We start from the raw sequence: 17,236 nt of genomic DNA on the forward strand, positions 1-17,236 counted from the left end.
TTGTGCCAGTTTCTGCTGTAATATCCAGCTAATTTTAAATTTGACTGCTTTCCTTTAATATTATATAATGTTCATTTTTTTTGTGGGTACATCCCATTTGCCATTGATTTGATACACTTGTTTGTTTTATTTTATTTGATTTTTTACTTTTTGGTAACTTTTTGTTTTTAACTACTTCCCACCTACCCATAGATATTTAAATGGTGTAGGAATTTGTTTTAAGCAACCCAGCAGTGACAGTTTTCTTCCACAAAACCTCCCCCCCCCCAAATCATTCCTGAAAAGACTGTCAAATTTTTGTCTTTACTAGTCTATTGTCCTGTGAGCGCAATGTAGAAAGAAGACACAGTACATTCGATCTGTTGACTGTTTTCTGGCTATAATATCTGAAAAATCTGCAGATTAAGTTTCTCAAAATCCAGACTCACTTTCCACCCATCTTTTTGACCTTCTTGGTGCTGTCCCTTTTCAGGTGGCCTTTGATTTTAAGATTGAGGTGGCATGTATTTGGTGTTGTAGGAGGCAGTGACCTTCAAGGACGTGGCCGTCGTCTTCACAGAGGAGGAGCTGGGGCTGCTGGACCTCGCCCAGAGGAAGCTGTACCAGGAAGTGATGCTGGAGAACTTCCGGAACCTGGTCTCAGTGGGTGAGGATGGGCGCCCTCTCTAACCGAAAGTCAGCTCCTTGGTTTGGCTTCATATCCTCAGGTGTTGAAGGCTTTGGGGATCTTGAATTTTTATTTATTTATTATTTTTAAATTTTTATTTATTTATTTATTTATTTATTTTTGGCCACACTTTTGGCATATGGAAGTTCCCGGGCTAGGGATTGAACCCATGCCACAGCAGTGACCCGAGAGCCACTGCAGTGACAACACCAGATCCATAACCTGATGAGTCACAAGAGTACTCCATCACACATCTTTGTTTTTCTTTTTTTGGCTGCCCATGCAGCATATGGAAGTCCCTGGGCAAGGGATCCAATTCAAACTGCAGCTGTGACCTGCACCACAGCTGTAACAAAACTGGATCCTTAACCCACTGCACCACAGCAGGGACTCCTGTCATACAACTATTTTTAAGGGGTCATATGACCATAAATTACATTAGCCATCAAGAAAGACATACCTAGTAATATTTTTCCATGCTTCCACTCTTGGAACCTATTTTTCCATTTCAACAGTGTTTAATTGAGGACTAGGTTAACTTTTACAACCAAAGTTTTCAATTTTTATTTGTTTCTTTTTTGTGTGTAGAAGTTCCTAGGCCTAGGATCGAACCTATGCCACACCTGTAACCAGAGCCACAGTAGTGACAAAGCTGGATCCTTAACTCATTGAGCCACAAGGGAACTCCTCAAGGTTTTTCTCTTTTAATATGAGCCATGGCAAGGACCATGTCCCTTGGAGTTCTCTTGTGACATAGCAGGTTAAGGATCTGATGTTTTCACTATAATGGCTCAGGCATGGGTTTGATCCCTGGCCTGAGAACTTCCACATATTGAGGCTGTGACTGGGAAAAAAGAAAAAAAGAAGAAGAAGAAAAAAAAAGAAAGAAACGTCCTTTGTTTGTAACCAGAATCCACATTTCACGTGTTGGTGATTTCTGTGTATCACTTTCGTAGACATTTCATGGGATGACCTCTTTTCTGTTGGTGATGAAGCTCTGATAGTTTCTATCCTGGTTCTTTTTTCTGAATGCTTATTACAGGCTTTTAGGTTTATTTCATAGCTCACTAGAGAGCTGGAGTTTTCGATTTGAAGAGCTGGTGTGATAAGCTATTTTATTTCCTGCCAGAGTTTTCCTACATTCCATTTTCGAAGAGACAGTCCAAAAGCTTCAGCAGGAACCAGCAATGGTCTCTCTTGCTTTCTTTTCACTCTAAAGGATTCTGGCCACCTTTGACTTTTTTCTTCCTTTTAGAGCTGCACCTGTGGCATATGGGAGTTCCTCAGCAAGGGGTCGAATCAGAGCTACAGTTTCCAGCCTTTGCCACAGCCACAGCAATACTGGATCCAAGCTGTATCTGCGACCGCTGTTGCAGCATGCAGCAACCCAACTTGAACCCACTGAGCAAGGCCAGGGATCGAATCCACATCTTCATGGATACTAGTCGGGCTCTTAGCCTGCTGAGCCACAATGGAGACTCCATCTTTGATATTCTTATTAACAGCATGTTTGTTGTATCCCTGTCTTTGGGACAGCTTTTCAGCTTCTCAGCAAAACTTAGTTCTCTGTCCCTTTGTTATTTCAAATAACTTACTTGAAAGAAATGTTTTCCTCCTAGGACTTGACTTAAACTCTCATTGAAAAAGTCAAACTGGGATTCATTTATTCATTGAACATGTATTTGTAGAGGATTAACTACTCCAGACTTGATTCTGGACAGTGGTTATGAGGAGGAAAGTGTAAAATACGTTCCATGTATCAAGTGTGCAATACTTCCTGCTTTGATGCTGCATTATGGTGGGAAAGACACATATTAAACAACAAATGGGAGTTCTCATGTGGCTCAGTGGGTTAAGGATCCAGCATTGTCACTACAGCAACTCCAGTCACTGCGGCTTGGGTTCAGTCCCAGGCCCAGGAACTTCCACATGCCATGAGTGGAGCCAAAACAAAGCACAAATGACTTAGTGTGTTAGGTGGGGAAAAGTGCTGTGTAGAACAGGTTCAATGGCCAGGGGTAGATCAAGTGAGGAGAGGGTTGATTATTTTACACTGGGTGGTAAAGAGGCCTAGTTGGTGGGCTGCTATTGAGCTGAGGCCTAAAAGACACGTGGAGCCATCCGTGGGTCTGTCTGCCAAGTCTTCCTGGCAGAATCTAACTCCCATTCTAGGGTTGGCTTTCAGAGTTTATACTCTGTCCTCATCTTCCTTCTCCCAGGCTCTGGTTTTGCGTAAAAGGTTACCTTCCATGTTTTCACTTTTTTCCTTAGAAGTCTGAATTAGTGTCACGTTTTAGAACAGTGTGTGTTACCTGTTCAACTTTATTTCCCTTTTTTCCTACTGAAGAACACGTGCCAGTGGGAGCTAAAGTTCCATTCTCTGCTTTCACTGAGTTTTTGTCAGTGTGTGACTAGATATTTGCTCTCAGACCAGCCAGTCATTCTAGCCATTCTAGTCACCTCATTAAAGTAACTTTCCAATAAGATGACATAAGGCAGAGTTATAGGGAGGCTGTTTATCATATGTCTGCTGGATCAAAAGAGGAGGCAGCTTTAAAGGGAGGAGAGTGAATTTCTCTTTTGTAAAAATTTAATCACAAGTACTTGCTTTTTTTTTTTTTTTTTTTAAAGCCTGTTTTGATGGTCAACAGGGACCTTCTGTATAGCACAGGGAACTCTATTCAGTACTCTGTGATGGAGTTCCCGTCATGGCACAGCAGAAAAGAATCTGACCAGGAACCACGAGGTTGCAGGTTCGATCCCTGGCCTCGCTCATTGGGTAAAGGATCTGGCATTGCCGTAAGCTGTGGTGTAGGCCAGAGATGAGGCTCAGATCCTGCATTGCTGTGGCTGTGGCATAGGCTGGCAGCTGTAGCTCTGATTAGACCCCTAGCCTGGGAACCTCCATATGCTGCAGGCAAGACCCTAAAAAGCACACACACACAAAAATGCTCTGTGATAATCTATATGGGAAAAGAATCTGAAAAGGAATGAATATGTGTGTACGTATAACTGAATCACTTTGCTGTACAACAGAAATTAACACAACATTGCAAATCAACTAATCTTCAATAGAAATTTTTAAAAAGAAAAAAATGGTTGTTCTCCTGTGCCATGGGTTAAGGATTCAGCGTTGTTACTGCAGTGGCTTGGGCCATTGCTCTGGTATGGTTCAGTCCCTGGTCTGGAAACTTCCACATGTTGTGGGCATGGCTAAAAAGAAAAAAGAAATAAAATTTTAGAAGCCTGTTTTTTTAAGAACAGTTTGGGGTTCACAGCAAAATTGAGAGGAAGGTCCAGAGATACCCCATATATCCATCCCCTGCCCTCCCCACACCCACAGCCTCTTACATTACTGACATGCCGCACCAAATACAACTGATGAGCCTGCATTCACACATCACTATCATCCAGAGTCTATACTTTACATTAGGGTTCACTCTTGGTGGTGTACATTTTATAGATTTGCACAAATGTGTAACACCATGTATCCATCATTATAGTATCATACAGAGTATTTGCACTGCCTTAAAAATCCCCTTTGCTTATTTATCTCTCCCTCCCCCAGCCCTTGGCAAACACTGACCTTTTGACTGGCCCCATATTTTTGCCTTTTCCAGACATCATATATTTGGACTCATACAGTATGTAGCCTTTTCAGATTGAGTTCTTTCACGTAATAATATGTGTTTACATTTCCTCCATATCTTTTCTTGGCTTGATCGCTCATTTCTTTTTAGCATTGAATAATATTCCACTGTGTGAAGGAACCACAATTTATTTAATCACTCACCTACTAAAGGACATCTTGGTTGCTTCCAAGTTTTGCTTTAAAGAAAAGTTACTGCTTTTCCTTAAAGTTCTAGTTGATCATATTTTATTATTTGTGTAACTTTTCTGCCTACATTGTTCTTTTTTTTTTTTTTTTTTGGCCATGCTCTTGGCATGTGGAAGTTCCCAGGCCAGGGTTACACCCATGTCACAGCTGCAGCAGTGCCAGATCCTTAAATTGCTGCACCTCATGGGAACCCCAATATTCATTTTTTTTTTGAAATATAGTTGATTTACAGTATTGTGTTAGTTGCAAGAATACAGCAAAGTGATTCAGTTATATGTATGTGTGTATATTCTTTTTCAGTTTCTTTTCCCTTATAGGTCATTTCAAAGTATTGAAAGAGTTCCCAGTGCTACACAATAGGTCCTTGTTGATTATCTATTTTATACATACAGTAGTGTGTATATGTCTATGTAATTAAGTTTTTGACATCTAACTAACACCTAACATAGGAAACTTGTTGTGCACTAATGGGTTCGGTATACTTAGCAGAGTTGAGCCAGCTGGACCACTTCTTGGTTCCCACTGGCATGCAAATCAGAGTACATGACACACAATGAAAGAAACAAGACAGACTGAATGTCCCCTGGATTTATTCACATCTTGCACTCTGGCCTAAATGTAAAGTCTTGAAAACACTGAAAGGAGCCTTCAGTTATCCTTATCCCTTCTTTGTCCTTATAGGAGGCAAGATCCAACATGAGACAGAGACTGTTCCAGAAGCAGGACCACATGAAGAGCTTTCCTGCTGGCAGATCTGGCAACACATTGCAAGGGACTTAACCAGGTGTCAAGACTCCATGATGAAAAGTTCTGAGTTCCGCAAACATGGTGACGCACTTAGCCAGGTTGGGGCAGGACTGTCTATAATTCACACAGGCTGGAAACCTTATCAGTGTAATGAATGTACAGAATCTTTCAGTGATGTCTCCAAATTTGATTTTCACCACCAAATACATTCCGGAGAAAAGTCTCATACATGTAGTGAATGTGGGAAAAGCTTCTGTTACAGCTCAGCCCTTCGAATTCATCAGAGAGTTCACTCTGGAGAGAAACGTTATAAGTGTGATGAGTGTGGCAAGGAATTCAGTCAGAATTCACAGCTGCAAACTCATCAGAAAGTCCACACTGTAGAGAAGCCATTCAAATGTGAGCAGTGTGGGAAAGGCTTCAGCCGTAGATCAACACTTACTGTTCATTGTAAATTACACTCAGGAGAGAAACCTTATAATTGTGAGGAGTGTGGGAGGGCCTTCATTCATGCTTCACATCTTCAGGAACATCAGAGAATCCACACTGGGGAGAAACCATTCAAGTGTGATATATGTGGTAAGAACTTTCGCCGTAGATCAGCACTTAATAGTCATTGTATGGTCCATACAGGGGAGAAACCATATAAATGTGAGGACTGTGGGAAGTGTTTCACTTGTAGCTCAAATCTTCATATCCATCAGAGGGTCCACACAGGAGAGAAACCTTATAAATGTGAGGAGTGTGGTAAGTGCTTCATTCAGCCATCGCAATTTCAGGCCCATAGGAGAATCCACACAGGAGAGAAACCATATGTATGTAAAGTGTGTAGTAAAGGCTTCATTTATAGTTCAAGTTTTCAAGCCCATCAGGGAGTCCATACAGGAGAGAAACCTTTTAGATGCAGTGAGTGTGGGAAGAGCTTCAGGATGAAAATCCATTATCAAGTTCATCTGGTGGTTCATACAGGAGAGAAACCCTACAAATGTGAGGTATGCGGGAAGGGCTTCCGTCAGAGTTCATATCTTAAAATCCATCAGAAAGCCCACAGCATAGAGAAGCCTTACAAGTGTGAGGAGTGTGGGCAGGGCTTCAATCAGAGTTCACGACTTCAGATCCATCAGCTGATCCACACTGGCGAGAAACCATACAAATGCGAAGAGTGTGGAAAGGGGTTCAGTCGTAGAGCAGACCTTAAAATTCACTGCAGAATCCACACAGGAGAGAAACCCTATAGTTGTGAAGAGTGTGGGAAGGTCTTCAGTCAGGCATCTCACCTTCTGACCCATCAGAGAGTCCACAGTGGAGAAAAACCATTCAAATGTGAAGAGTGTGGGAAGAACTTCAGTCGGAGTTCACACCTGCAAGCCCATCAAAAAGTCCACACTGGAGAAAAGCCGTATAAATGTAAGGAGTGTGGGAAGGACTTCAAATGGAGCTTGAACCTCGACATGCATCAGAGGGTTCATACAGGAGAAAAACCGTATAAGTGTGGGGAGTGTGGGAAGCACTTCAGTCAGGCCTCAAGTCTTCAGCTTCACCAGAGCGTCCACACTGGAGAGAAGCCATACAGATGTGATGTGTGTGGGAAAGTCTTCAGTCGGTCTTCCCAGCTTCAGTATCACAGACGAGTTCACACAGGAGAGAAACCTTACAAGTGTGAGATGTGTGAAAAGAGCTTCAGTTGGCGCTCCAACCTTGTAAGTCATCACAAAGTCCATACTGGGGATGCACTTTATGAAAGCGATGAGAGTTGTAAGAACATCAAGGAACTGTCAGAGGAAAGAAGTTCTGCAAGATGATGTTTTAAGAACAGTCATGTGCAGCCTGAGTTCTTGTAACTGTCAGGTCTGATAGAGAAAATATTTTGGGTTAGTCGGTGTTGAAGCAGTTGTTTTCATCAGACCGCACAGCAGAGAACCCTTCTGAGTGGTGCAGTAAGGGCGGCTGCATTCAGAACTTGACATTTATCAGATGTCACTTGGGAGATGGTACCTAGAAAGGAAAAGAGTTTGGTCTGGCCTTTAATGGAAGTGTGAGGATGGGCTGTCAGAATCAATATTCCCTAGAATGTGAGCTCCATGAGGCAGGGACTTGGCAGCTGGATCTACACAACCTTAACTTTGAATAGCACAAATGGGTATGCCCAGTACTTGTATGTTAAATAAACCAAAAGGGGGAAGTGTACAGTATGTGAAAATTGTATCCAGAGGAGGAAAACTGCAAAGTGAAATTGATTCAGGAAATGAACATTTATTGAAATGCAGAAAACACTCAATATTACAATCTGCAGTATTAATATCAGTGTGGGGTGTTAGCCTATTGTAATTGGCTCCTTGCCTTCCAGAGCCTCTGTTCTCAAGTTGGGTTATTCAAGGCTTTCTCTAGTTTTCCAAGGATTGTGTCCAGTTTAAATTGAACTACTTTGTGATTTTTATTTCTGACAGTACAAATTGAAAAAATGTTGCTAATGTTGCAACAATAGGTGACTGCATATTATACAATTGATTTTTTTTGTCTTTCAATGTTAAGGCAGAGTTTACTGTAACACTTTGAAGGTGTCAGAAAAATTGCTTGTCAATAACAAAAAATGTTCTTAGTCGACCTTGAATTTGTAATTGACTTCTAATTCACTGCATTTTCATCCATACTTTGAAATGTTTGCCTTCTAATTACTGTAGCATTTCTTCTGTGAAACCTTCTCAGGTAGGGGCTATGTCATATTCTTCCCCCACAGCCACAAAGCAAATACCCAGAAAACTTGTGGGAATTTGATAAAATTATCAAATGTATTATTGAGGCAAGACTGGCATTTATATGCTTTTCGCTCTTGGTAGCTTGGTTTCAGGAAAGGAGTACCTTTCAGAATATATGTTGTACTGTACATCTTTTACCTGGAAATCATAAAATTGGATATTACGGTTATAGATTAAAATACCAAAAAAGATGAGTACCACATTAGTGATATCACTGAATCTTTTTTCATGGAAATAGGTATACATCTATAGGAATTTGAATTTTGATATACTCCTATATTAATCTGAAGCCATTAAAATTATGGAAGATATCTGTAATGGCAGGAGAAATATATAACATGAGCTTTGAGAGGTCACAGATTATAGTTTTCATAGTGTAATCAGCCATAAGTTTTTGTGAGTTTGTGTGTATGTATACATTTGTATGTGTACACACATAAGGTCATGTGTAAAGGAATACTCTTTGATAATGGTTTTCCTTAGCAAGGAGGAATATTTTGTGGTATTTTTCTTTTTTTTTCTTTCCTTTTTTAATTTTTATTTATTTATTTATTTATTTATTTATTTTGCTGCACTCATCATATGGAAGTTCCTGGGCCAGGAATATTTTGTGGTATTTTTCTTTTTTTTTTCTTTCCTTTTTTTAATTTTTATTTATTTATTTATTTATTTATTTATTTATTTATTTATTTTGCTGCACTCATCATATGGAAGTTCCTGGGCCAGGGATCAAACCTGTGCCACAGCACTGACAATACTGGATCCTTAACCCACGAAGCCACCAGGGAACTCCATCCATTTGAATTTCATCTCATGTTTTAGTTTTTTCATTGACCAGTGAGTAATGCTAAGGCAGTAAATTATTACAGTAGAATTTGGAAAAGTACTAAATAATTATCCCTTGTAGTTAAGACCTCATAATATGATTGTTCTATATTGTCACATGGCATGTAAGAAAATTGCAGTATGGGTTCTAGAAGCCAATTTCAAAAACAAAAATATTCTCAAATTGTATTGCATATCAGATAAATTGATGAATTTCACCAATCAAAGCTTTATAATTTATGCTGTGCTTTAACTATAAATCCATAACATAGAGCTAGGGAAAAAAAAGGATATGCATACATTGTGGGGGTATTTTTTTAAAAAAAATATTCCCTGTTGAAAAGATGTGCATGAGAGAACATAGCATAATAGCAGAGAACCCTCTGAATGTGGAACCAGGAAGGACAAAGCAGGTTTGGATGACATTCCATACTGAGACACAATGGTGATGTTTTCAGTGTAGTTGGTTAAAGAGCTTTACTCAGCAAGTTTCAACTGACCTTTGAACAGGATGGCTTTGGGAAGTTCCCTTTGTGGCTCAGCAGTAACAAGCCCAAATAGTATTCATGAGAATGCAGGTTTGATCCCTGGCCTTGCTAAGTGGGTTAAGGATCCGGCATTGCCATGAGCCATGGTGTAGGTCACAGATGCTGCTCACATCTGATGTTGGTGTGGCTGTAGTGTAGGCCCAATGCTGTAGCTCTGATTCAGCCCCTAGCCAGGGAACCTCCATATGCCACAGGTGTGGCCCTAAAAAGACAAAAAGATGGGTTTGAACTGGGCAAGTCCACTTATATGCAGAGGAATTTTGTAATAGTAAATACTGTGTGTGTGTGTGTGTGTGTGAGAGAGAGAGAGAGAGAGAGAGATGGAATGTGCTAGATATTTACTGAAGTAGATATAGACATGCGTAGAAGTAGATACAAACACAAATGTGTATGTGGTGTATATAAGCCTGTGTATCCACATACCTGTTTCAGGCTGGAGCAGGGAAAGTACAAAATATTTCTGGAAAAAGTTTGCTGTGCCAGCAAGTAGGGAGAAGCAGTGGCACATGTAAAAAGGTCCAGGATGGAGAGGCTCACGCTGGGTAAATATGAGCAATTTGACCATAAAAATAAATAATTATTCATATAATATGAATTTAAAAAAGAAAATAGGGAATAAAGTAAGGGCTGCCTAGTAAAATGTCAAACCATAAATATAGAAGAAATGATGTAGTTTAAAAATCGTTATTTTTGGAGTTTCCTGGTGACCTAGCAGGTTAAGGATCTGGTGGTGTCACTGCTGTGACTCAGGTCACTGCTGTGGTGCAGGTTTGATCCTTGGCTGGAGAACTTCCACATTCTGAGGGTGGGGCCCAAAAAAAATCATCATCTGCAACTGCCACGGAGATTATTGATTCTGGCAAGAATAATTAAGGAATTGTACAACAGCTGGTTGAAAGTTAATGAGGAACAGGATACTTTAAACCCCAGAATATCTCCCTACAAGGTAGTGTTAATTACCAAAGGAAATATAATAAGTAGGTATAAATTTGGTGAACACTACCTTAGCACTTTATCAAGAGTCTCCACTGTGGCTCAGTGGCAATGAACCCGACTAGTATCCATGAAGGTGCAGGTTTGATCCCTGGCCTCACTCAGTGGGTTACGGATCCAGCGTTGCTTTGAGTTGTGGTGTAGGTCACAGAAAAGGCTCAGATCATACGTGGCTGTGGCTGTGAATGGCAGCTGCAGCTCCAATTCGACCCCTAGCCTGGTAATTTGCACATACTCTGGGTGTGGATACGGCCCTAAAGAGCAAAAAAAAAAAAAAAAAAAAAAAAAAACCCACGGGTGCGGTGTATTTTTCTTGTCTAAAAAGACAAACATTTCAAAAAATATTTAATATTTATATATTTTTGTCTTTTTAGGGCCACACCCGTGGTATATGGAGGTTCCCAGACTAGGGGTCGAATCAGAGCTGTAGCTGCTGGTCTACACCACAGCCATAGGAATGCCAGATCCAGGCCGCATTGTGACCTACACTATGGCTTGTGGCAACACCGGATCCTTAACCCACTGAGCGAGGCCAGGGATCAAACCTGTGTCCTCATGAATGCTAATCAAAGTTTTTTTCACTGAGCCATGACAGGAACCCCCACAAAGATGAACATTATCAATAATGAAACTGACCAACATTTCAGACCTCCTGATATGATGTACTGAGAAGACACCATGTTGCTTCAGTATTATTACTGCCAAAAATACACAACCAGATCTAATCACTAAGAAATGCCCAAATTGAGAGACTTTCCTGCTTCACAGTTATGTCTACAAGGAGCAAAACTGACGCAAAGTCCCAGCTGCTGCTCTCAGGTGCATCACCACATTTGCACAAAGGCAAGTCTTTCACCTGATTTTCCTTTGTCGACACAACAGTGATCCAAAGGCCATTTCTTGGAAGACCAGGATTCTTCTGTGCATTGACTTTTTTTCCCAAGGATTTCCTGACAGCATTGAGGATTTTACTTAGATTACAAGGCAGTCTAGGGTTATTTACCAAATAATTCTTCCAGCTCTTTGCTCAAGGTCAGACCTGCACTGTGAGTAGATGGTTCTGCCAGCCTCTCAGAGCTCCCTGCCATTTCCCCTCAAATATTCCCCCTAATAAAATATTTGTTCAAGAATTTCCGATTGTGGCTCAGCAGCAACAATCCTGACTAGTATCCGTGAGGATGCAGTTCGATCCCTGGCCTCGCTCAGTGTGTTAAGGATCCGGCGTTGTGGTTAGCTGTGGTGTAGGTTAGCAGCTGTAACTCCAACTCAACCCCTAGCCTGGGAACTTCCATATACTGCAGGTGCGGCCAAAAAAAAAAATGTTCATTAAATTCTCTCTTAGCATCTTGCCATCTAGTTCTTGGAGGACCAGGGCAAACCCCAAGCCTTAGAAATACCCCTTTTGGCTCTTTCTAGTAACCTCACTTTCTGGATGGTAGCCACTAATTTGAAGTGGTATAATTTCATTTAGCCTGTTTTTTACTTTCTATAAGTGGAGTCATACAATATGTACTATTTTGTGTTGGCTTCATTTGCTCAACATTATACCTATGAGATTCATCTGTATTATTGGGTGTGGATAACTTTGATTCACTTTCACTGGCGGATGTCATTGTAGTGTGTAAACATACCAAAATCTGTCTATTCATTCCATTATTTGTGAGTATTGAGTAATTTCCCTATTCTTGGTTGTCACAGTTAGTGGTGATGAGATCAGTCTAGAACACGTCTTGTGCGCTCGTTTGAGGATTATATCTATGGGTGGAACCAAAGGGTTCAACAGCTCACCCTTGAAGAATGCATGGGTGTTAGGGATGAATCTTTTATTATAAAGATGTGCTAAAATATCTCTCACTTTTTGCCTTTTAGTGTTTGTTTGTTTTTGTCTTTAGGGCTGTGCTAGTGGCATATGGCTAGGGGTTGAATGGGTACTACAGCTGCCAGCCTACACCACAGCCACAGCAATGCCAGATCCGAGTCATGTCTGTGACCTACACTATAGCTCATGGCAATGCCAGATCCTCAACCCACTGAGTGAGACCAGGGATGGAACCCGAATCCTCATGGATACCAGTTGGGTTCATCACACTGAGCCACATTGGGAACTTTTACACCATGAGCTATGGTGTAGATTGCAAACACCACTCAGATCCTGCCTTGTTGTGGCTGTGGCATGGGTCAGCAGCTGTAGCTCCAATTCAACCCCTAGCCTGGGAACCTACATGTGCCACAAGTGCAGCCCTAAAAAGACAAAAGACAAAAAAAAAAGAGAGAGAAAATCAGCAAAATTTAATAAAATAAGATTCTACTATACATTTAATACACTAGCAAAACTTATGGTGATGAGTCATCCAAATAAAGGAGAGAAAGTGGTTGCACAAAAATCTCATGTGCAACTCTTTGTAATAGAGTAGCCATTCTGGAGGTCAACCTGCCTATATTAAATTTAAGTATAATTTAAAAATTTTGGGAGTTCCTTGTGGCACAGTGGAAACAAATTGACTAGTAACCTTGAGGTTGCAGGTTCCATCCCTGGCCTCACTCAGTGGGTTAAGGATATGGTGTTGCCATGAGCTGTGGTGTAGGTTGCAGACACAGCTCAGATCTGGTGTTGCTGTGGTTCTGGCATAGGCCAGCAGCTATAGCTCCAATTAGATCCCTAGCCTGGGAATCTCCATATGCAGCCAGTGCAGCCCTAAAAAGCAAAAAAAGAAAAAAGAAAAAAAATATTGGCTGCACCTGCAGCGTTAGGTATACTTAAATTTATTTATTTATTAAATGATTTTTATTTTTTCTATTACAGCTGGTTTACAGTGTTATGTCAATTTTCTACTGTATAGCAAGGTGACCCAGTCATACATATATTTAAATTTAAATATACACATTTTCTATGAAATAATTTCACTCTTGGTTATGTATTCCGAAGAAATTCTCAGATATGTCTATAAACAGAAATGTATGAAGATGTTCGTTTCGTTGTTATTGGCATAGCAGATGGAAAAAGGAGACAGGTAAAATATTGAGTGTAGAAAATAGAATTCTATAAAACAAATGAGATGTACTGCTGAATCTTAAAAATATACTCCTGAATGAAGAAAACAAACACCAGAGTGAATTTTATGACACAATATAATTTATATAAATTAAAAATATATGTATAGAACTGCACATATTTTGCACAAGAACACAATCAAAAGGACGCACAGCAATGAGAATGGTTGTTTATGGGGTAGAAAAGGGAGTGGTGAGTGCCATGGGGAAAAGGAGGTGAATAGAATAAAACTAAATTGTTACCATATATTATCATACTATACACAAGATTTCAGTTTACTTGTAATGGAAAGAAATCTGAGTGCCATGTTGTTGCCTTAAATCAGAAATAGTTCTTGGAAGATGTTTTCCTGAAAGAATTTGGAACATAAAAATATTCCAAAGACACCAAAATCTTCAATTCTTGTTCCATCGACTTACAGTCTTCAGGGTTGCAGAAGCAATAAGCCAAGTCTGAACTTCCACAAGTGCAGGGAACAAAATGTGATTGTCCACGAGTTTATTAACTTCCTGAGATGGATGTTTTTCCGAATCAATTTTCAATTCTCTATTTTAGTATATTCATTTAAGGCTCAACATTTCCCTCTATATATGTGTTAAAATCCCTGGATCCAATTATGAGTTTGACTCTTTCTTTTTATGGTTTTCTCAAATTTCGCTTTATAAAGTACGAATTGAAGTTACCAGTTTCTGGTAACTTGAAACTTTTCTCACTATGAAGTGTCCCACCATCTGTTAAATAATGCCCCCCCTTCCCTTTAAATTTCACTTAGTCAAATGTCAATATCACAAATTCTACAATCTAGAAATAACTTGAGGCCTAGGATGATAATATCTCTCAGTAGAAAGGAATTTCACTTGTTTCTGCACGGACTGCAAGATGGTAACAAAACACCTTCTGGGGCCGGAAGTCCAGAGCTCCTTGAAGTCCCACGTACTGCAGCTACAGTAAGGTCCACAGTAAACGGTCTCCCCCGCGGAATTCTGGGAAATGTAGTCCAGGAGACCGGGTAGTCGCAGGCACTTCCGGCTCAGGACAACGCGGCAGCCATCTTTTCCCTGCCTAGGGAGATTCAGGTCCGATATTCATGACCCTTTCAAACATTCCCGAAACTCTCGTGGGGTCAGCATTTATGGACATTTCCTTTGCGAAGAAAGAGGAGGAGCGGCTAAAAGCGGAGGTTTGAGGGCTGAGGGTGGTGATGTGCGTCCCCCTAGGCGGAGCTTCTTGCCGTTTGGGACGTCCCCGGGATAGGGTGGGCTCAGGTCTTGCTTCTCGGGGTTTGAGGGTCTTCCCGGCTTTATGCACCGCTCGCCCGACCCCCTAACTTGTGAGCTTGCCCTGCCACTTCTTGCGGTACCACACAGGGTGTGTTACTTAACCCCTGTGAGCCGCCGTTGCTGTTTTGCGAAAGGGAAATAAAAGGAACGTGTTGCTAATACAGTGCTGAGGAAAAAAACAGATAGTACAAGTAAAAGGTTTACAATTGCCCGACATGTTGATTGTTCTTATTAATGCTGCCATAATTCTCTTAGAAACACCCGATGAGAGTCTATGAGCCAGGAAGCTGAATCGTCCTGAACTCTTGGTCCTTTTGAGTGCCTCTTCTTGTGTCGAATTATAGGGCATGGAATCACAATCCTGGTATTTCACAACCTCCTTTCCTTCCCCAGCTCTGTCTCAAAAAGCACTGAACGGAGGAAGAGGCAACAGAGCCCCCGGTGAGTAGGACTTGGCATTCTCCTACATAACGTATTCATATAAATTGTAGAACGTTCGGCGCATGAGCAATGATTTTAACTAAGCCGTGGTCACTCAGTTCCATTCTGAAAGCTTTATACAGATGAACATATTGAGAGCCACTCTCTGAAGTGGTACTGGTATTTTCTCTGCTTTAAAGATGGGCAGATGGAAACCGGAAACACAACCTGTTGGCCCATGCTCACCTAGAGAGTAGGAGGCAGAGTAGGGGTTAGAACCTAGGTAGTCTCAGTCCAGCATCTGATTTTATTAATCTTTTTGTTATATTCTCGTTGAGTGTGGGGAACTGGCTAGAATCATTTGAAACTAGGTTGGGAAATGACTGTGGGGACCTTGAGAACAAGGTTTAGGCTATTTCTTGAGTTTTTAAAATAGTTTTCTCAACTGGGTCATTTGTTTTATTTTTTTGTCTTTGGTCCTTTTTTGAGGTCCCCACCCGCAGCATTTGGAGGTTCCCAGGCTAGGGGTCCAGTCAGAGCTGTAGCTGCTGGCCTATGCCACAGCTACAGCAGCGCCGGATCCTTAACCCACTGAGCGAGGCCAGGGATCAAACCCACAACCTCATGGTTCCTAGTCAGAATCGTTTCCACTGCACCACGATGGGAACTCCTGGGTCATTTATTTTATTTCAAATAATATTTACAGTTCCCGTCGTGGCGCAGTGGTTAACGAACCCGACTAGGAACCATGAGGTTGTGGGTTCGGTCCCTGCCCTTGCTCAGTGGGTTAAGGATCCGGCGTTGCCGTGAGCTGTGGTGTAGGTTGCAGACGCAGCTCGAATCCCGCGTTGCTGTGGCTCTGTCGTAGGCCGGTGTCTACAGCTCCGATTCAGCCCCTAGCCTGGGAACCTCCATATGCCGCTGGAGTGGCCCAAGAAATAGCAAAAGACAAAAAAATTAAAAAATAATAAAAAATAAGGAGTTCCCGTCGTGGCGCAGTGTTTAACGAATCCGACTAGGAACCATGAGGTTGCGGGTTTGGTCCCTGCCCTTGCTCAGTGGGTTAACGATCCAGCGTTGCCATGAGCTGTGGTGTAGGTTGCAGACGAGGCTCAGATCCCGAGTTGCTGTGGCTCTGGCGTAGGCCAGCGGCTACAGCTCCGATTGGACCCCTAGCCTGGGAACCTCCATATGCCGAGGGAGCAGCCCAAGAAATAGCAAAAAGACAAAAAAAAAAAAATTTACATTATGGAAGTAACGTAAGATTATGGAAAATGAAGCTATGTATAGATATGTTGAAAAATTTGTTACTCATAGTTTTAGGGTGTAACAATAGTAAATATTTTTGTGCCTTTTTGTAGTTACTCTCTGTGTATATTTCTGTTTATTGGAGGCTGTTTTCTTTAGCATTGATGTTATTCTGCAGTGCTACTCAAACTGCGGTTCACAAACCAGTGGCCTTGGCATCACTTGGGTAGAGCTGCCCCGCCTCAAGCCCCATTCAAGACCTTCTGACTTGGAATTTCTGCATGTGGGACCCAGGAGTCTGCATTCCAACAAAATCCTGCAGTCATTCCTGTGCACATGAAAATTCACGCCTAGGAAAGAGTCTTGTATGGAAACTGAAACCTAGGAAGTTGACCCTGCCAGATGTCACAGATAAACCTGAGCTGGATACACTAGAGCCCTACTCAGTCCAAAGATTTTATTTCCCCACTAATAATTGTCAGCTGTTAGGGTTCCCTGCAAAATCTTTATTTGAGCAGAAGGGGCAGCTGGCAAGTATCAAGTCAAATGGAGGGAATCAGAAATTGTGAAGTTGGATTTTCCCAGGCTTTGGGGAGTGGGTTCATTGCCATCATTTGTACCAGAAGATTTGTACCTAAAGTAGGAAAGTCAATCAGTAGTTACCATTAGTTAATCCTGGGTATTTTTGCTATAATCATCATCATTAGAACTGGTGCTATTAGTTTTTGGGTTTTTTTTTGTCTTTTCTAGGGCTGCTCCCACGGTATATGGAGGTTTCCAGGCTAGGGATCTAATCGGAGCTGTAGTTGCCCGCCTACACCATAGCTCACAGCAACGCCAGGTCCGTAACCCACTGAGCAAG

The 17,236-nt window shown here is 41.4% G+C and overlaps 1 protein-coding gene across 7 annotated transcripts in view; it reads left to right on the forward strand.

Moving 5' to 3' along the window:
- LOC125132112 (zinc finger protein 234-like) overlaps positions 1–17,236 on the forward strand; it is a 34,882-nt gene that overhangs the window by 5,900 nt on the left and 11,746 nt on the right. For 4 of the 7 annotated variants that reach the window (XM_047788972.1, XM_047788969.1, XM_047788970.1 and 1 more), the window contains 2 exons: positions 520–646; positions 5,187–8,208. In XM_047788972.1, the coding sequence (XP_047644928.1) occupies positions 520–646; positions 5,187–7,054 (1,995 nt within the window). In that variant the 3' untranslated portion in view covers positions 7,055–8,208. Of the gene's footprint in view, positions 1–472; positions 647–5,186; positions 8,209–14,457; positions 14,607–15,099; positions 15,148–17,236 lie in introns of those variants that run through there. The other 3 variants (XM_047788974.1, XM_047788973.1, XM_047788968.1) reach the window with 3 other exon arrangements.

The sequence above is a fragment of the Phacochoerus africanus genome, chromosome 8 (genome assembly GCF_016906955.1).
Source record: "Phacochoerus africanus isolate WHEZ1 chromosome 8, ROS_Pafr_v1, whole genome shotgun sequence".
In the NCBI taxonomy this organism is placed as follows: Eukaryota; Metazoa; Chordata; class Mammalia; order Artiodactyla; family Suidae; genus Phacochoerus; species Phacochoerus africanus.